At 41.1% G+C, this 19,085-nt stretch overlaps 7 protein-coding genes and 1 pseudogene across 9 annotated transcripts; all 8 read right to left on the bottom strand.

The window, feature by feature from the left end:
- Positions 1-23: 23 nt before the first annotated feature.
- LOC117898994 lies at positions 24-1,486 on the bottom strand. The gene is made up of 3 exons (XM_034808737.1): positions 590-1,486; positions 349-532; positions 24-292 (listed from the first exon to the last, which is right to left on the bottom strand). Exons 1-3 carry the CDS (start codon positions 1,433-1,435, stop codon positions 117-119), a joined length of 1,206 nt encoding a protein of 401 aa, XP_034664628.1. The 5' UTR covers positions 1,436-1,486; the 3' UTR covers positions 24-116.
- A 182-nt stretch (positions 1,487-1,668) lies between these two features.
- Positions 1,669-4,479, bottom strand: LOC117898991. Of its 2 annotated transcripts, XM_034808732.1 has the most exons (7): positions 4,351-4,452; positions 4,076-4,082; positions 3,084-3,304; positions 2,528-3,018; positions 2,275-2,457; positions 2,019-2,202; positions 1,669-1,961 (listed from the first exon to the last, which is right to left on the bottom strand). In XM_034808732.1, the coding sequence occupies exons 3-7, from the start codon at positions 3,295-3,297 to the stop codon at positions 1,774-1,776; spliced, it is 1,260 nt and encodes a 419-aa protein (XP_034664623.1). In that variant the 5' UTR covers positions 3,298-3,304; positions 4,076-4,082; positions 4,351-4,452; the 3' UTR covers positions 1,669-1,773. The 2 variants fall into 2 exon arrangements, with proteins under 2 accessions (XP_034664623.1, XP_034664624.1); XM_034808733.1 differs by lacking the exon at positions 4,076-4,082 and having other exon boundaries at positions 4,352-4,479.
- An 891-nt stretch (positions 4,480-5,370) lies between these two features.
- LOC117898758 lies at positions 5,371-6,073 on the bottom strand (annotated as a pseudogene).
- Positions 6,074-6,760: 687 nt separating this feature from the next.
- LOC117897591 lies at positions 6,761-8,334 on the bottom strand. Its single transcript, XM_034806545.1, has 5 exons — positions 8,083-8,334; positions 7,533-8,017; positions 7,279-7,467; positions 7,042-7,219; positions 6,761-6,981 (listed from the first exon to the last, which is right to left on the bottom strand). Exons 1-5 carry the CDS (start codon positions 8,288-8,290, stop codon positions 6,785-6,787), a joined length of 1,257 nt encoding a protein of 418 aa, XP_034662436.1. The 5' UTR covers positions 8,291-8,334; the 3' UTR covers positions 6,761-6,784.
- Positions 8,335-10,089: 1,755 nt separating this feature from the next.
- Positions 10,090-11,596, bottom strand: LOC117897593. The gene is made up of 5 exons (XM_034806548.1): positions 11,374-11,596; positions 10,824-11,308; positions 10,578-10,766; positions 10,341-10,518; positions 10,090-10,281 (listed from the first exon to the last, which is right to left on the bottom strand). Exons 1-5 carry the CDS (start codon positions 11,579-11,581, stop codon positions 10,091-10,093), a joined length of 1,251 nt encoding a protein of 416 aa, XP_034662439.1. The 5' UTR covers positions 11,582-11,596; the 3' UTR covers position 10,090.
- A 489-nt stretch (positions 11,597-12,085) lies between these two features.
- LOC117897592 lies at positions 12,086-16,150 on the bottom strand. Of its 2 annotated transcripts, none has more exons than XM_034806547.1 (5): positions 15,955-16,150; positions 15,406-15,887; positions 15,155-15,343; positions 12,369-12,546; positions 12,086-12,304 (listed from the first exon to the last, which is right to left on the bottom strand). In XM_034806547.1, the coding sequence occupies exons 1-5, from the start codon at positions 16,136-16,138 to the stop codon at positions 12,120-12,122; spliced, it is 1,218 nt and encodes a 405-aa protein (XP_034662438.1). In that variant the 5' UTR covers positions 16,139-16,150; the 3' UTR covers positions 12,086-12,119. The 2 variants fall into 2 exon arrangements, with proteins under 2 accessions (XP_034662438.1, XP_034662437.1); XM_034806546.1 differs by lacking the exons at positions 12,086-12,304; positions 12,369-12,546 and adding exons at positions 14,634-14,852; positions 14,917-15,094.
- Positions 12,580-14,148, bottom strand: LOC117897590. Its single transcript, XM_034806543.1, has 5 exons — positions 13,926-14,148; positions 13,376-13,860; positions 13,122-13,310; positions 12,886-13,063; positions 12,580-12,825 (listed from the first exon to the last, which is right to left on the bottom strand). The coding sequence occupies exons 1-5, from the start codon at positions 14,131-14,133 to the stop codon at positions 12,629-12,631; spliced, it is 1,257 nt and encodes a 418-aa protein (XP_034662434.1). The 5' UTR covers positions 14,134-14,148; the 3' UTR covers positions 12,580-12,628.
- Positions 16,151-17,199: 1,049 nt separating the features above from the next.
- On the bottom strand, positions 17,200-18,873 carry LOC117895983. Its single transcript, XM_034803965.1, has 4 exons — positions 18,601-18,873; positions 18,046-18,539; positions 17,608-17,974; positions 17,200-17,549 (listed from the first exon to the last, which is right to left on the bottom strand). Exons 1-4 carry the CDS (start codon positions 18,773-18,775, stop codon positions 17,338-17,340), a joined length of 1,248 nt encoding a protein of 415 aa, XP_034659856.1. The 5' UTR covers positions 18,776-18,873; the 3' UTR covers positions 17,200-17,337.
- Between the last annotated feature and the right edge of the window lie 212 nt (positions 18,874-19,085).

Below are 19,085 nucleotides of genomic sequence, written 5' to 3'. Positions count from 1 at the left end.
TGGGTAGTTAAGATATTGTTGTGTTTAGGAATACCCTCATAATCGAAAAATAATGGAATAATTGTGAAATTATTGATACATGAATACACATTAAATTTTGTAAAAATAGATGAGATCTAGCACCAATTGAGCAGACCGCGATCATCCATCCAGGGCAGGATATCGTTCATGGCCTGAGTGTACTTGCGATTTACTAGGGAACCCTTTATTTTGGCTGCATATCGCTCGTTGACCTCGTCCTCCCATTGACTCATCATTGCAATGGGCAATACCCGTGTCACCACCACATATGCTGCAGCAAGGGAATCATTGTATGGATCACAACACAGTATGGATAATATGTCTTACCTGCCAGACCATTATTGTGCAATCCATCACGTATCGTCTTCAGTTGCGGCATTCGCCTGCGGTAGTTGAGAATCTTGAGATTATCAATCAGATGGTAAAAGTAATACTGCACGAAATGATCAAATTTGTCCAGCTTGATCTCCTTTTGGGCAGAGGAAAGTATGGTATAGTAAAGATCGTATGACTAAAGGAAGGAATAATGTATAGTTATGGGTGTTAAATAATTGGTGAAAATACCTACCGGAGAACCATACTTGACCACCTGATAGTCAATCAGAGCCGTGTCCTCCACATTTCCAAAGGCATCGAACTTCACCATCACATTGTTTACCCAGCCGTCGCAGTGGTTGAGGACACTGAAGTCCGCTGGCTGTTGGTTGCTCTGCTCTAGCATTCGGTCCACTAGGACACTCTCCTTGTTCATAAGCCGCTTGTGGAAACGTCCGCCCAGACTCGAGCGCCTGAGCTGCGACAGATATGGATCCGCATCGTTCAGTTTCTTCAGAATGATCTTGTTGTTCCTCGTGTACACCCCATCGGCCACCAGTTTGCTAAACATGCCGTGCCGCTCCACATAGGCTGCTGAGGCGGCATGGAACTCGGCGAGTTTCTTCAGCACTGCCCTCATGCACACCATATCGAAGCCCTCCTGCCGGGTCACGTTCTTGTAGCCCTTGGCCCTGAGATCCTCCATCAGGATGTAGTGCACTTTGATGCTATTGTCCAGCTTGAAGGCCCGCGGCCCCAGCGACACCGTCTTGCCCACCGATTGGAACAACTGCTCGAACTTGGGCAAAATGTTGTGGTACATCTGGTGCTCGCGGAAGAACAGCTTCAGGTGGGACATGATCTTGGCCTGAAACTTGCTGCAGTGCTGGGCCTTCAGCATGAACGAGATCTTCCGCATGGTCTGATTCCGCATGAGCACCTTCGCCCGGATGGGCAGCAAAACGGTGCAGTTGCGGAATTGTATCTCATCTGTTGTGGGAATAACTTCCAGGATCTTCTCACCATCCTCCAACATGCCACGAATCGCTTGGTTCAGCGAGAGGGCATTCACCCATTCGGGCATTCTTTGGGCCTTCATTGCACTTTGAATTTTTTTTGTTACACTAATTTTTAAAGATTATGTTAAATCAAAAATACACTTTCAACTGAAAGAACAGTAAACGAATCTAAAAGAATTTTGATATAGACTCAAAAGCCTACATGAAGATGTTGGAAGTAGAGCAATGAACGTCAATGGAACTTTATACAGGAGTAGGATAGGATCATTCAACAATCTTTTGAAAACATGCTCAAAATAAACAATCATTTATGTATTTTGTAGCTATTGTATTTGTTTGTCAGAAACTGTACAATTTGTGACTGAAATGCTATTAAATATGCATTATTAGCAGCTTTAATTTTGGCCACAAAATATAATCATTTCCAGTCGAGCAGGCCGCGGTTATCCAACCATGGCAGTACCTCCGACATCACCTGCACATATTTGGGGTTCGTGAACATGGCGACCTTCATTTTGGACTCATCATTCATGTAGCTCTCCAGATTGGCATTGTTGGTCTTGTCAAGCATCACCACAGGCAGAACTTTGGACACCACCATGTAGGCTAACGAAACCCAAAAATTAGTAAATAAAAAGGAGAGAAATCTCTTTGATTACTCACCAGCCAAGCCATTGCGGAAGAGGGCTGCATGGAGGTTCTTGAGCTTGGGCAGGGGTCGGTGGTATTGTAGTAGCTTCAGGTTTTCGATTAGATTATCAAAATAGAAACGCACCAGATAGTCGAACTTGGCCGTTTTCAGCTCTGGGGCAGCCGAAGACAAGATAAGATAGTACAGATCATTGGCCTTTCATGGGAGAGAAGTAAGAAAATATATAAGAATATATATAAGACATGCAAATTCATATTTGATGCCTACCGGACTGCCGTACTTTCCCACTTGAAAGTCAACAAACAGAGTCTCCTTGATGGTGCCAAAAGCATCGTGCTGGAACATTACATTATTCGCCCAGCAATCCCCATGGTTCAGGACATTGAACTCCCTGGCATTGAATTGCTGATCCTCCAACAGACGATCCACCAAGTAGTTGTCGCTATCAGCCTGTAAATATGACGAAGAATTTAATAAGACATATCTATATAGTTCCAGGGAACTCCATCTATCAACCCACCAACTTTTCGTATATCTTCTCAGCGTTCTTCCACTTCTTGAGTTGTGACAAAAAGGCTCCGGAGGCATTGAACTCCTGCAACAGCTGTCGATTGGCCTCGCTGAACACTCCCACCGTGAACTCTTCCCCGAAGAAGCCATGCTTCTCCACATAGCAGGCGGAGGCCGCATGGAAGGCGGCCAGCTTCTCCAGAACCCTCTGCATGTGAATCAAATCAAGACCCGCCAGGCGGTTGGCATTCTTGAAGTTCTTCTTCTGCAGGTCCTCCAGCAGAATGTAGTCCACGCCCAGATCGCGGTCCACCTTGAAGGCCTTAGGGGCAAACTGAATAGTCTTTCCGACATCCGCGTAGAGCTGCTCGTACTTTGGTATAATCGAGTGATACATAAGCTCCTCCTTGTGGAAGAGCTTTAGCCTGCCCAGAATGGCGGCCATCACCTCGTTGCTGGGCTGTGCCTTAAGCACAAAGGACAAACTCTTGGTGGTGTGATCTGTACGAAAGAAATGATTGGTTCATTCCCAGATCATCGTAGGTGGAAGAAAAATAAAAACTTACCAAACAACTCCACATCCACCAGCAGCCGGAGGAACAGGGAGGAGTAGTTCTCGCCCGCACTGCTGCCCTGCTCTGGCTTAACGGAGATGATCTTCTCAAAGTCCCCGATCTGTGCCCTCACTGCCTTCTCCAGGGTGATTTTTGACAGCCATTCTGGCAGATTGCTGGGAGGAGCAGGCGTCGCTCCATCGTGTCCATTGGTAGCCGCAGACATGTTCGACCTGTCGAAGATTATCGGGTTAATTTCTGTCAATAAATTTTAAGTTTCGTTCAAATATAATCCTACCCTGATAAGGGTAGGGTAACACTAAAAATGCAAGTATCGTCAAGCTTTTATAACGGTTATCAACGTTTAATCACACATAGGTGGCGCCAATTGCTGTTTGTTTTGAGGCGCGTAATAATGAACCCATCCCCATCCCCAGGTACATATATTTTTCATGAATTATAACTTATAATAGTTATAAAAGGATTACTGAGTCGGCAATTATCAAAGTGTAGTGACATATTGTTGTCGAATCAGTGCAGAAAATATATAAAAGGGGCATGTCAGAAATCTTTTTGTTTCCAATAAGCTCTACAATAAAAACCCCTGTCTTTAATCTATACGAGTACCGCACAACCAAGTACACATCATTCATCCTTTTTACAAGTGTTTTCTCCGAATCAAGAACCATTTAGTGCATGTTATAATAGAGAAGAACACTCAAACTTAAGTATGCATAAGTGCATCGATATGAAGGCAGACAAATGTATTGGTAATAAATATAATATATCTTTTCATAGATAAATTCATGCGAATCATCAGTAATATAATATAATAGGGGCTTTATTTGCAATCGGGGTAATTACCGAACTTTCATTGATTAGGCAATTATCAATCCAATCGCTATTTGATGAAGGCAAATCATAAATCAGGTCACATGTCAGTTCTAGGAACATGCACACACACTAAAGCGATAATATTACGACACCCATGGACGTTACGGTACCTTTTTTTATGAGGGAGAAAAACCAAACTGCGCACAGATCACACAACTGTTATCCTTTTATAAGGATCATTAATTCGAACAATTCACAATATTCACTCCAGAACTGTGGATCTTATACTACATTTCGGTTACCATCTGATATTATTTTTATATGTTTTCGGATCTGCTCGGCTAGCACTCAACACATCGTTATGACCGTATTAGGCACTAAAACAGTTTCCGTGGATTCCGCGTATGTGCCACCCCAGCTATGAAGATAGTTTTGGACGTGCAAACCTTTTTCCTTAATTGGTAAATGGAGCGCTTCGTGCTGATAATTCGAGCAGCTCTCGATTGACTGCAGTCCCGGGCGACAGTCGATTTGAAAATACGAGCACCGCGATACGCGGACAGCCGCTGTTGCCCCGATTTGGCTATAAGCAAAGAAATTCCTTATCACCTGCATTTGATTGAAGTTTATTTTGTAATTCAATTCGCAAAAACCGGCAAAAAGAGTCGACAATCACCCGTACGCCGGCGGTCGGAGAGGGAATTGAGCGGGTGGTGATGTCTATATAAACATTTGATATGGAACGAAATGTCGTCTATTGTTTGATTGATAGCAGAAAAAAAAGAAAATTTCTCGTTTCTATTTCCATGTCTTTATCGGGTGCTCATGTTTCTCTTTGCTCCTGCCATTCGCTCTAATTATTTTCTGATACTTTATTAATTGCTGTGTTCGTCAGCGCACTCTGATTCAGTGTGCGACATGTGATGGGTAGAGGCCCCAAGATGTTCCTCGAGGTTTGAAGGGGTGGATCGGATCTCTCGCAAGTTTAGGTAGAACATTTGGTAATCTTTAGAGAGAAGCATTTGCATGTTACACTATTGTGCTCCTCGGAGCTATCATTCAGTTCAGTTGTCTTGGAATGCAAATTAAAGTCTTGTTCCTCTTTGATAGCGTTGGCACAACATAACCAACATACATAGTTTTTGACTCCATAAAGTATCTTCTGTTTCCGGATATCTTATAAGAGGAATGGCTGATTCAGTTGTTCTTACTACTCGCAAAGCACTTAGTTAATAATATTATGTTATATTACACATAAAAGTCGTTGCCTTTCTATTTTATTTGAAAAATTACTACATTTGAATAAAAATTAGCTACCATAATCCCTTGTACAAGATTCTGTTTAGTTCCAGAACTTAGCCAAGGAAGAATTGCACTGATATGCTTCTTATAGCGATCATTTGAGTGAAAAAATCAGATAGAATTGCATTATCGTTCGGATCGAAGAGCTGACGAGGACAGAGCTTCAGTTCCGTGTGAAATCCTGTATAGTGTATAATCAAAAGCGTTTATCAAGAGCTTTTCCAAGAGAGAGAGTAAGAGAAAGCTTTCTGCTTATTAACACAACTGTATTTGAGTAGCTACATATGGAGAAACCGCAAGGTTCGTCTCTTATCTGCTGGGTATTTGAGTATTTTAAAATGTTCGATCAGCTGATCGTGGTAGTATCCGATAGAGTGTTCAAAGTGACTTATCTTCAGTTCGCATTGAGTTGATCCCAGTAGGAAATATAACAGATCATAGACCACACTGGCTACCTTCGGCAGTTGTAGGTTCACGATTCATTGGAACATTGAAGTCTTGCGGATTGGACTTGTACCACACGTACTCGTCGAGTGCATTAATCTCATATGCCTTGGCCCCGAACAGCATCGGCGCTCCAGCTCGGGAATAACATGCAGAAATACGTACATACATCTCCACCACAAACATTTTGATCTTCATGCGGATCTAGTGATAGATCTCAAAGTCGTAGAGTGTTTTAAACCTTCTGCTTGTGTTTCCCACGCTGGAGATATGACTCACCCTGGTGCTCGATTAGTCGCAACATAATGGATGTTGATATCTATATGTTCTCTCCCGACTTGAACCCTCTCGGCCAAACATTTTTCAAAGAGCTCTGCCTCTAGCCAGTCTGGCAGCGGTACCGACATGGTCTCTTCTGCCATTGTGAGGGTAATGAATTTAGGAGCTTTGTTGCCAAATGCTGAGAGCCATCTCTAGAAATAGAGAGAACCAACCACCTGCTAGCTTTATCAAAAGCACAGCCAGAAACTTACGTCGAGCAAAAATCACTAAAGAAAAGCTGTTTGATATTTCTGAATATAGATATTTCTTAGAATATTAATATGGAATTCACAAGTAAATGTATTGCATCATTGTTATTCACAGTAATTAAACTTAAAGAATCTGTCCAGTAATTTTGCCTTTACCTGCCTTGATTTTAAGAAAATAAATGCAGGAGAAGAATGAGCTGATCGATACGAAGTCTACACCGACAGATCATTAATGAAAACATATACCTATACCTGACATCGGCTATTTTTAAGAGCATATTCTAGATATTTTCCAGAACTTTTTATAAAAAGTTGTATTTTCGACGTGGCGATTTCCACCTTGTAAAGGCGGGCGGCCAAATAATCCCCCCTTCCCAAGGATAAAGCGGTAACATAAAACCTCAAAAAAAAAAAAAAAAGTTGTATTCTCGTCTCCTGCCCCACGATATTGATAACATGGTTGGGTTTTCGTTTAACAAAAGTGCATTTAATTACTATCAAATCACAAACTATAGGTACAGCGGTATCACTTATTGTAATCTTTCGAGCCTTTTAAAGACTCTGTGAACTCGAGGTGGGCTGAGATGTTATGCAAATCTTTCATTAATTATATTCCATGGCGCCACGATGCTGTAGCCATGGCAAAAGGACCTCCACATGCTTTCTGAATCTGGGATTGGTGAACAAAGACTTCTTGAAGCTACTGTCTTCCTCGCTAATAAGCTTATCAAAGTCACCATTGTCATCCACCATGGGATCCAGTAAAACAAATCCCATTACAGATGTGCAGCACACTAAACCTGATAGATGTAGGATTAAATTAATTATTCGAAATAATCCCATTTGATGAAATTACTCACCCCAACCACTGTGCTTTGATAGATCATTACGGATGCCTCTGAGCGTGGGCAGAGGCTTCGAATACTTCAGCAATTGGAGATGCTTAACTAGTTCCGAATGGTAGAACCAAATGAAGTAATCGAACTTTGATGTTTTATGTCCAAACTTGTTGACGATATGAGGAAAGTAGTACAAATCCTGAGAAAAAATATAAAGATTAGCTGGGAATTGTAAAGGAACAACAGTGGGATATTTACCTGTGCTACTGATCCCCACTTTGGTATTTGAAGATCCACAAAGTATGTATTCAATATCTCATTTTTATCGTTGTACTGATACATGATGTTATTGCACCAACCATCGCCATGGTTCAGGGCATTGAACTCATCAGGATTCGGTTCGATTATTTTAGTCGCTAGATCATCCAGCTTTTCCGAGATACTGAGCTGTAGAGACATTATTAGATAAGTTAATAAGATATTCATTGAATTTTACTTTTCTTTTCGCCTACCAAATCTTTTAAGTATGTTTCGCGTCCCTCATAGTGTTCTATGTATTTCAGCAGCGACTTCATGCTGCCCTTAAACAAGGCATCAACGATTTCTGGGCTCCGAAAGAATCCTTTTGTGTACCTCTCCTCGTAGGGTCCCTTGGTATCCACACGTACTGCCGATGCGGCATGCCACTGGGCGAATTTCCGCAGAGCGCTCTCGGTGTGGGTTTGATCCAAACCCTGCAGACGATCGACATTCTTGAACCCTTGGGGCTTCAGGTCTTCCAGCAGGACATAGTTCTCGTTGGTAGGGATCTCGTAAGACTGAGCCCCGAACTTCACCTCGAGACCGACATCGCGATACATTTGCTCCATTTCGGGCACTACTTTCAAGTACATTCCCCGCTCAGTATCGAAAAAATTCGATCTTTCCAAGATCTTTCGATAAGCGTCTGAATCGTGGGCTGTCTTCAGCATATAGGCCTTTGTGACCTGTGATTTATCTAGAATTTACAAAAAGATTTGTTATTAAAACAATCTAAGCAGATTAGATCCGAGGAGTACACACCTTCAGTTTCTACATCCAACTCAACCCTCAGCATTATTGTGGCATAGTTTTCACCCTTGGCTACACCTGCGCTGGCTCTCAATGAGTTTGTTTCCTTGTAATTCTTAACCTGCTGTTTCAAAAGATCCTGAAAGACTTCTGGCTTCACCCATTCCGGAATTAGAATGACTTCCGTGCACGGGTCTTCATCCTTGGTCTGTGGTGGCATATTGTCAGAACTTTTCACTGTGCTGCTTATTTCGCTTTGAGAGATACACTTAATGATGTGGGCTGCCTTCTAGCGCAACCATTTAAGTAGTTTTGCGAAAAAATATTTCTGTTATAAGCGATAAACATTATCATATAAGACAGACGACAAGATTGTATCAAATCTTTATATTCTCATTGTGACTAGGCAGAAAAGGGGCTTGGGGTTTGCTCAAGTCATCTTCGAAAAGATAAGCTTTTTATAATGTTGTACGTTATATACCTAACTGGCCAGGACTTGCAGCTTCATTCAAGTAGCAGAATCATGGCAATCTCAAGAAAATGTATTTAGATTTAGAATTGTAAGATAATTGGCGTTTTAAGGCCCGACTTGGTTTCTTCTGTTGCTACTGCTGCGAATAGCTTCTTACCACTCTGCTTCTGCTGCTCTGCTTCTCTGCTGTGTCCTCTCACTCTGCCATTGCTGCTAATTTGCTTTTTAACTGCTGTTGATCTCGATCTGCCGTTGTCCTGCTGCTACTGCTGCTACATGTCGCCCACCAGTGCTCTGTCAGTGGGCCAGCTTCTCACTCCCTCTTACATGTGTAAAATGCATAGGGCTATAGAGATCATGTAGATCAAATGATTCATACCGTTCAGGTGAATTCCTGTCGTGTTCCTGTTATCTGAAATGGTGTGCATTGTATTAAAGAATTTCTATTAGTTTCCATTTACAATATGTATGTACAACTATTTAGATTGCCTATTCCAGAGCTTCACGATGTTTCAGCCATTGCAAAAGGTCTTCCACATGCTTTCGGTTTCTGGGATTGGTGTACATACATTGATTTCCTAAAACTACTTTCTTCATTGCTGAAGAGTGCCTCAAAACCATCATCCATTAAAACATAATCCATTATCCATAAGGTGCTAGCGAAGCCTAAAAGATAGATGCGGGTCAGTTTGAAATGCATTATAAAACGGATTCTATGATCATTACTACTTACATTACTAACCTGCTCTTTTAATATACCTTGAAACACATCTGCCTTCAGCCAGTCCGGAATTTCGATGTCTTTCTGTTTGTCCATGGTCCATGTTTACATGCAGACCCACTGCACGTCTGTCACTCTATTTGAAAGAATAGCCTTTTAAATATTCTCTTGAGGAATTAGTTGCAATCGAAGTGATAAATATAATCTCATACTTTCTCAAGTGATAAATAATCAGTTACATAATATTATATACCTTATATTTAACCGAGCCAGAGATCTATTAACTAGACAGTACTCTGGTCCGCGTCTCGAAATAAGGCATAGGTTAGGGCAGTCTTTTGTAGCTTTATTACTGCGATTGAATATATAGAGATAATTCTAATACAAATACCACCAAATTCGTTCCCATGTTGTACTACTTGTATTATGTGTAGAATGTTTCCTTATTGGTTTAGTAAATTAAATAAAAGATCTAGTCACAAATGTGTGTCGTTTCTGGGGAAGAGAGAAAGCTTTTAGAATTGGTTTTTCGCGTTTAGTTTTGCTACGCTAGCAATTTGTGCGTAACATATGTAGAAAAAATGTAAACTGCACTCAGGGGAATAAAAGTTGTGACGCTTACGAAGCGTCTCACGTTCCTCCTTGTTTCTTCTCTTCTCTACTCCCAGGAAATTTACGGCATGGTTGTGCTTTCGATTAGCAGAAATGCATTTAATTAATATCATATCATAAAATATAGGTACAACGATAACACTTATTGTAATGTTTCGAACTTTATAAAGACTCTGTCAAGTTGAGCTTTGTGGTTTGCTGAGACATTATTAATACTATTCCATTGCGCCACGATGCTGCAGCCATGGCAAAAGAACCTTCACATGCTTTCGGTATCTGGGATTGGTGAAAATAGATTTCTTGAAGTTATTGTCTTCCTCGCTAAGAATTTGATCGAAATCGCCATCACCATCCTCTATGGGATCCAGTAAAGCAACTCCCATTACAGATGTGCAGCACACTAAACCTGATAATTTATGATTAAAATTTAGATTGCTAATGGGATATTAAGATAGAATTACTCACCCCAACCACTGTGATTGGACAGATCATTTCGGATGCCTCTCAGCGTGGGCAGAGGCTTCGAATACTTCAGCAATTGGAGATGCTTAACGAGTTCCGAATGATAGAACCAAATGAAGTAATCGAACTTTGATGTTTTTATGTCCAAACTTGTTGACGATATGAGGAAGTAGTACAAATCCTGAGAAAAAAATATAAGACTAGCAGAGAATTGTTAAGTATGAACAGTGGGATATTTACCTGTGCTACTGATCCCCATTTTGGTAGTTGAAGATCCACGAAATATGTATTCAATATCTCATTTTTCTCATTGTATTGATACATGATGTTATTGACCCAACCATCGCCATGGTTCAGGGCATTGAACTCATCAGGATTCGGTTCGATTATTTTAGTCCCTATATCAACTAGCTTTTCCGAGATACTGAGCTGAAAAAATATTTTTAGATAAGATATTCATTGAAGTTTACTTCTCTTTTTGCCTACCAAATCGTTTAAGTATGTTTCGCGTCCCTCATAGTGTTCTATGTATTTCAGCAGCGAAGTCATGCTGCCCTTAAAAAGGGCATTAATCATTTCTGGGCTCCGAAAGAATCCTTTTGTGTACCTCTCCTCGTAGGGTCCTTTAGTACCCACACGGACTGCCGATGCGGCATGCCACTGAGCGAATTTCCGCAGAGCGCTCTCGGTGTGGGCTTGATCCAAACCCTGCAGACGATCGAAATTCTTGAAACCTTGGGGCTTCAGGTCTTCCAGCAGGACATAGTTTTCGTTCGTAGGGATCTCGTAAGACTGAGCCCCGAACTTCACCTCGAGACCGACATCGCGATACATTTGCTCCATTTCGGGCACTACTTCCAAGTACATTCCCCGTTCAGTATCGAACATGTTCGATTTTTCTAAGATCTTTCGATAAGCGTCTGTATCGTGGGCTATCTTCAGCATATAGGCCTTTGTCACCTGTGATCCATCTAGAATTAACAACAAGATTTGTTATTAAATCAATCTAAGCAGATTAAATCTAAAGAGTACTTACCTTCAGTTTCTACATCCAACTCAACCCTCAGCATTATTGTGGCATAGTTCTCCCCCTTGGCAACACCTGCGCTGGCTCTCAATGAGTTTGTTTCCTTGTAATTCTTAACCTGCTGTTTTAATATTTCTTGAAAGATCTCTGGCTTCACCCATTCCGGAACTAGAATGGCTTCCATTCCCGGGTCTTCATCCTTGTTCTGTGGCGGCATATTGACAGAACTTTTCACTGTGCTGATTATTTCGCTTTGAGAGTTATACTCGTAGTGCTGGGGGCTGCCTCCTAACGAAGCTATTTAAATAGTCAAGCGAAATTATTTCTGTTATTAGCGATAAACATTATCAAACAAGACAGACGACAAGATTGTCTCAAAGCTTTTTTTTCTCATTGTGACTAGGCACAAAAGAAGCAACTTTAATTAGTGGCTAGAGCTTGGGTTTGTTAAAGTCATCGTCCAAAAGATAAGCTTTTTCTACTTTTTTACGTTATATACAAATTGCAAATTGGCCAGGACAAAATGCAAATTGATCGCAAGACAAGATTAATATAGCTTTTAATGTTTATGTATGTATAAAATAAAATGACTATGGATTTTTGTTGATAATATGATCTTTTCCGTTCAGGTAGTTCTTTATCACTTCTATTGCATTTCTGTTGACAAAATATCATGTTTCTGTTATCTAAAATGGTGTGCATTGTATCAAAGAACTTCTACCAGTTTCTATTTACATATATTTACAATAGATTATCTATTCCAGAGCCCCACGATGTTTCAGCCATGGCAAAATAACTTCCGCATGCTTTCGGTATCTGGGATTGGTGTACATTAATTTCTTAAAACTACTTTCTTCATTACTGAAGAGTGCCTCGAAACCATTTTCCTCCGTAGGATCCATTAAAACATAGCCCATTATCCATAAGGTGCAAACGAATCCTGAAAGATAGATGCGGGTCAGTTTCAAATGTATTTTAAAACGGATTTTAGGACCATTACTTACCCCAGCCACTGTATCGGCACAGATCGAGGAGTATACTTTTCAGCGTGGGTGGAGGTTTCGCATATTTCAGCAATCTTAGATGCTTCACGAGCTCCAAGTGATAAAACCAAACGAAATAGTCAAATTTCGTTGTTTTAATATCCAAACTTGGGGATGAAAGTAGGAAGTAATATAAATCACTTATTGTAATCTTTCGAGCCTTTTAAAGACTCTGTGAACTTGAGTTTCGTGGTGGGCTGAGATGTTATGCAAATCTTTCATTAATTATATTCCATGGCGCCACGATGCTGTAGCCATGGCAAAAGGACCTCCACATGCTTTCTGAATCTGGGATTGGTGAACAAAGACTTCTTGAAGCTACTGTCTTCCTCGCTAATAAGCTTATCAAAGTCACCATTGTCATCCACCATGGGATCCAGTAAAACAAATCCCATTACAGATGTGCAGCACACTAAACCTGATAGATGTAGGATTAAATTAATTATTCGAAATAATCCCATTTGATGAAATTACTCACCCCAACCACTGTGCTTTGATAGATCATTACGGATGCCTCTGAGCGTGGGCAGAGGCTTCGAATACTTCAGCAATTGGAGATGCTTAACTAGTTCCGAATGGTAGAACCAAATGAAGTAATCGAACTTTGATGTTTTTATGTCCAAACTTGTTGACGATATGAGGAAGTAGTACAAATCCTGAGAAAAAATATAAGATTAGCTGGGAATTGTAAAGGAACAACAGTGGGATATTTACCTGTGCTACTGATCCCCACTTTGGTATTTGAAGATCCACAAAGTATGTATTCAATATCTCATTTTTATCGTTGTACTGATACATGATGTTATTGCACCAACCATCGCCATGGTTCAGGGCATTGAACTCATCAGGATTCGGTTCGATTATTTTAGTCGCTAGATCATCCAGCTTTTCCGAGATACTGAGCTGTAGAGACATTATTAGATAAGTTAATAAGATATTCATTGAATTTTACTTTTCTTTTCGCCTACCAAATCTTTTAAGTATGTTTCGCGTCCCTCATAGTGTTCTATGTATTTCAGCAGCGACTTCATGCTGCCCTTAAACAAGGCATCAACGATTTCTGGGCTCCGAAAGAATCCTTTTGTGTACCTCTCCTCGTAGGGTCCCTTGGTATCCACACGTACTGCCGATGCGGCATGCCACTGGGCGAATTTCCGCAGAGCGCTCTCGGTGTGGGTTTGATCCAAACCCTGCAGACGATCGACATTCTTGAACCCTTGGGGCTTCAGGTCTTCCAGCAGGACATAGTTCTCGTTGGTAGGGATCTCGTAAGACTGAGCCCCGAACTTCACCTCGAGACCGACATCGCGATACATTTGCTCCATTTCGGGCACTACTTTCAAGTACATTCCCCGCTCAGTATCGAAAAAATTCGATCTTTCCAAGATCTTTCGATAAGCGTCTGAATCGAGGGCTGTCTTCAGCATATAGGCCTTTGTGACCTGTGATTTATCTAGAATTTACAAAAAGATTTGTTATTAAAACAATCTAAGCAGATTAGATCCGAGGAGTACACACCTTCAGTTTCTACATCCAACTCAACCCTCAGCATTATTGTGGCATAGTTTTCACCCTTGGCTACACCTGCGCTGGCTCTCAATGAGTTTGTTTCCTTGTAATTCTTAACCTGCTGTTTCAAAAGATCCTGAAAGACTTCTGGCTTCACCCATTCCGGAATTAGAATGACTTCCGTGCACGGGTCTTCATCCTTGGTCTGTGGGTGCATATTGTCAGAACTTTTCACTGTGCTGCTTATTTCGCTTTGAGAGATACACTTAATGATGTGGGCTGCCTTCTAGCGCAACCATTTAAGTAGTTTTGCGAAAAAATATTTCTGTTGTAAGCGATAAACATTATCAGACAGACGACAAGATTGTATCAAATCTTTTTTTTCTCATTGTGACTAGGCACAAAAGAAGCAACTTTAATTAGTGGCTAGAGCTTGGGTTTGTTAAAGTCATCGTCCAAAAGATAAGCTTTTTCTACTTTTTTACGTTATATACAAATTGCAAATTGGCCAGGACAAAATGCAAATTGATCGCAAGACAAGATTAATATAGCTTTTAATGTTTATGTATGTATAAAATAAAATGACTATGGATTTTTTGTTGATAATATGATCTTTTCCGTTCAGGTAGTTCTTTATCACTTCTATTGCATTTCTGTTGACAAAATATCATGTTTCTGTTATCTAAAATGGTGTGCATTGTATCAAAGAACTTCTACCAGTTTCTATTTACATATATTTACAATAGATTATCTATTCCAGAGCCCCACGATGTTTCAGCCATGGCAAAATAACTTCCGCATGCTTTCGGTATCTGGGATTGGTGTACATTAATTTCTTAAAACTACTTTCTTCATTACTGAAGAGTGCCTCGAAACCATTTTCCTCCGTAGGATCCATTAAAACATAGCCCATTATCCATAAGGTGCAAACGAATCCTGAAAGATAGATGCGGGTCAGTTTCAAATGTATTTTAAAACGGATTTTAGGACCATTACTTACCCCAGCCACTGTATCGGCACAGATCGAGGAGTATACTTTTCAGCGTGGGTGGAGGTTTCGCATATTTCAGCAATCTTAGATGCTTCACGAGCTCCAAGTGATAAAACCAAACGAAATAGTCAAATTTCGTTATTTTAATATCCAAACTTAAGGATGAAAGTAGGAAGTAATATAAATCCTAAGAAAGAGGCGAATATCAGCAAGGAATCGATATAGAATAGCAGTGGAATATTTTCACCTGTGCTACTGTTCCCCACTTTGGTAGTTGAAGATCAACGAAATATGTGTTTGATATCTCATTTTTCTCATTGTACTGAAACATAATGTTATTGCTCCAAGCATCTCCATGATTGAGAACGTTGAATTCATTTGGTTTCGGTTGGCCTATATCAACCGCAACATCCATTAACTTTGTGGAAATATTATGCTGCATTACAATTTAGAAAAGGCATTCAGATGCTAAGCCATTTGTCCTATTATTTCGCTTACCAATTCTTGTATGTACGTCTCTTGTCCTTCGTAGAGTTCTATGTACTTCAGCAAAGACTTCATGCTGTCATTGCAGATGGAGTTTAGCAGTGGTTGGCTTTGGAAGAACCCCCTCGTATAGTGCTCCTCGTATGGTCCCTTGGTATCCACACGGACGGCCGATGCGGCATGCCACTGGGCGAATTTCCGCAGAGCGCTCTCGGTGTGGGCTTGATCCAAACCCTGCAGACGATCGATATTCTTGAATCCTTGGGGCCTCAGGTCTTCCAAGAGAACATAGTAATCGGTGGTGAGGATCTCGTAAGACTGTGCCCCGAACTTCACCTCGAGACCAACATCGCGATACATTTGCTCCATTTCGGGCACCACTTTCATGTACATTCCCCGCTCTGTATCGAATATATTATTTCCTGGAATTAGTAGTGGGCGATGGGCAGCCATGGGGGTCTTCAGCATAAAGGTTTTTGTCAGCTGCGATTTGTCTGAAATGATAACAGAATTTTTGTTGTAGAATCTGATTCAAATCTATTCGATCAGAGCAGTACCGACCTTCAGTTTTTACATCTAACTCAACCCTTAGCACTCTGGTGGCATAGTTCTCCCCCTTGGCTACACCAGCGCAGGCTCTCAAGGACTTTGTTTCCTTGTAATCTTTGACCTGCTCTTTTAAAAGACCTTGAAAGACATCTGCCTTCAGCCAGTCCGGAATTTCGATGTCTTTCTGTTTGTCCATGATTGCATTCAGACCCACTGCACTTCTGTCGATCTATTTGATAGAGTAGCCCTTTAAATAGTCTCTTGAGCCATTATTTGCTCTCGAAGTGATAAGTATAATCTCATACGTTCTTAAGTGATACGGTTTTATTAGGTACATATATAATACTATATACCTTATACAAGCCAGAGATTTTAGGACTATCTATTAACTAGACAGTACTGCGTAACGAATTAAAGCATGGGGCAGGGCAGTCTTCTGAAGCTCTGATATGGCGATTAAATATATGTCTAAAGTCAATTCTAATACAAATACCACACAAATCGTTCCCCTGTTGTACTACTTTTATTGTGTGTGTAGTGTTTGCTTATTGGCTTAGTAAATGAAATAAAAGATCTAATCACAAGTGTGTGTCGTTTCTGGGAGAGAGAGAGAGAGAGAGCTTTAAGTATTGGCGTTGGGTCTTCGCGTTTTGTTTTGCTACGCTAGTTCCACAAAGCTTTCTGCTATCGTAGTATATTCATAAAAGAGTTATAGCCATATAAGGTAGGGGAGTTGAAGGCCATCCACCCATATTTGAGTACGTAGGTTAATGACTTAAAAACCCCCCTTTTTTTGGAGACAACAAATTACCAGAAATGAGCTCAACTCTGACAGCAATTTGTGCGTGTAATCATAGGTAATAACAGAATCAAATTATTATAAAACAAATCGGTTAAAGAGATATCATCTTTTGGTGTAAGTATTTATATAATTTCAGTGGAATGTAACCAACAGTGAACTTTACTTCCATTTGAACATTGTAATTTCACTATTCACACAAATCTGCTAGTGTCCGTACCAATCACACCATATTTTGAGTGTGAGCTTTGCTAGTACAATGTTAGATAAGCTCGGAGAGATTCAAGTTTTTTAGCAAGTGTTTTGTTTTTATTATTCGTTTTTTAGTGACGTAGTGACGCTATCTTCAGTGTTTCTGTGGAAAGCGTGAATCACTAGCCACTCAAGTCCCCCATCAATCCCAAATATTAGTTTCACAATGACTTTTGCTTCGATTGTGAGCACCGTTATCGGTTAAGGTTTGGCGAACATTTATAGTTATTTTTTTATTAATACTTGTGTGTGCCACATTATCGAAAACAAAACAGATAAAGAAATCATTATCACACGGTCGCTGGCGTTAAATTCTTCAAAACAGGCAAAAATTGTGTACATTTTCATGAACTTGTTGGCGCACTAGTCTCCAGGGCCCCGCGATTCAGGAGCCAGGGCAGGATCACCTGGATGTGCTTCCGGTAACGAGGATTGGTATACAGCTGCATCTGGAAGGCCTCTCCAGCTTCACTGTCGCCAACGAAATTCTCAAAGCTGGCATTCTCCGAAGGATCTAAAAGAACTGCACCCATAACTCCAGTGACAACAGAGTAACCTGTGATAGAGGAGGGTGTTATGACTTCATGAATGGAATGTTTTATAGATCGACTTACCGAAAACTCCGTGTTTAAGCAGGGACGAGTGAATGCTGCGCAGTGTGGGCAAGGGTTTTGTGTACTTGAGGATCTTCAGGTTCTCGATCAGATTGTCATGGTAGAACTTGATGTAGTAATCGAATTTGCTCAGCTTATCCTCCAGCTTGGTGGACGAAAGCAGGAAGTATAACAGATCCTGCGCCACTGTACCGTACTTGGGAATCTGATAGTCCACAAGATACACCTCCTTGATCTTGCCGAAGGCATCGTATTGGAACATTACGTTGTTGGACCAGGAGTCTCCATGATTTAGAACATTAAACTCCTGTGTATCGATCTTGGCCATTTTGAACATTTCATCCACGGTCACAGGAATGAGTTTTTTCTGGAATCGGCAAGGCAGGAAATCAGCTATAGATGGATTATCTTTTCCATGGTGTATGTTTCGCTACTTACAATCTGCTCTATGTACTCCTCGTGACCCTCGTAGGTGACGACGACTTTGAGGAATCTCGCCATCATGCCGTTAATCATTTCGGTCATCATGGGCCTGCTCTCCTCCTTGAAGAACCCGAGGTTAAGTAACTCCGGGTATGCGCCCTTGGTGGCCACACGCACGGCCGAGGCCGCGTGCCATTGGGCCAGCTTCTTCAGAACTCTTTCTGCGTGCGCCTGATCCAGTCCCTCCAGACGGTTGGCATTTTTAAAGCCCTTTTGTCCCAGATCCTCAAGCAGAACATAATCGGTCTTGGCTCCCTTGAAATCGTAGCTTCTGGCTCCGAAAATCACATCCACGCCCACTTCCTTGTACAGAGCCTCCATCTCGGGTACAACTTCGCTGTACATCATGCGTTCAATGTCGAAGATGTTATTAGTCTTCATCATTTCCTGGTAAAACTCAAGCTGATGGGGCAGCTTGACCATGTAGGAAACATCCTTGGATTTTCCATCTAAAAACGAGGAGCGTTAAATGCAAGAACTTTCCCAATCCGGCTAACCCAGGTCTATTACCTTCCAGCTCCACTTCGATGTTGACACGCAGCATAATCGTTGCATAGTTTTCTCCCGCGGCAGAGCCGATGTCAGCCTTAAAGGTCTTCACTTTGGTGTAGCCAGGCACTGTTGACTTGAGAACATCTTCAAATAGTTCCGCATTGATCCACTCGGGGACTTTGTTCGCCGCCATTTTGTTGACAATTGAAATTCTTACTGTAATTTACGCTCGCAAATAAAGTATACACCTGGTTGAACACGGTTTTGTGCACTGGCGCTAGTCGGAGTGAAGCTGATAGTTTTATATTCAGCTTTATATAGCTCTAGAGCTTTGGTAATTATGGGCTTCTAGCTATCATAGACAGACGCAAAAACAAAAAAAACGATAGCCAGAGCCAGAGCGAGCTTTCTCTCGATCTGCTCTTCTCCCTCGTTTCGGCTCGAAAAGCTTCAGCAATTGAATTTAATCATTTCTCTCAATCATAAAAGCTTTCTTCAACCAT

The sequence above is a fragment of the Drosophila subobscura genome, chromosome O, assembly GCF_008121235.1.
Source record: "Drosophila subobscura isolate 14011-0131.10 chromosome O, UCBerk_Dsub_1.0, whole genome shotgun sequence".
Classification (NCBI taxonomy): domain Eukaryota; kingdom Metazoa; phylum Arthropoda; class Insecta; order Diptera; family Drosophilidae; genus Drosophila; species Drosophila subobscura.
The sequence above is the reverse complement of the archived record's forward strand: the minus strand, read 5'-3'. Positions and strand labels throughout refer to the sequence as shown.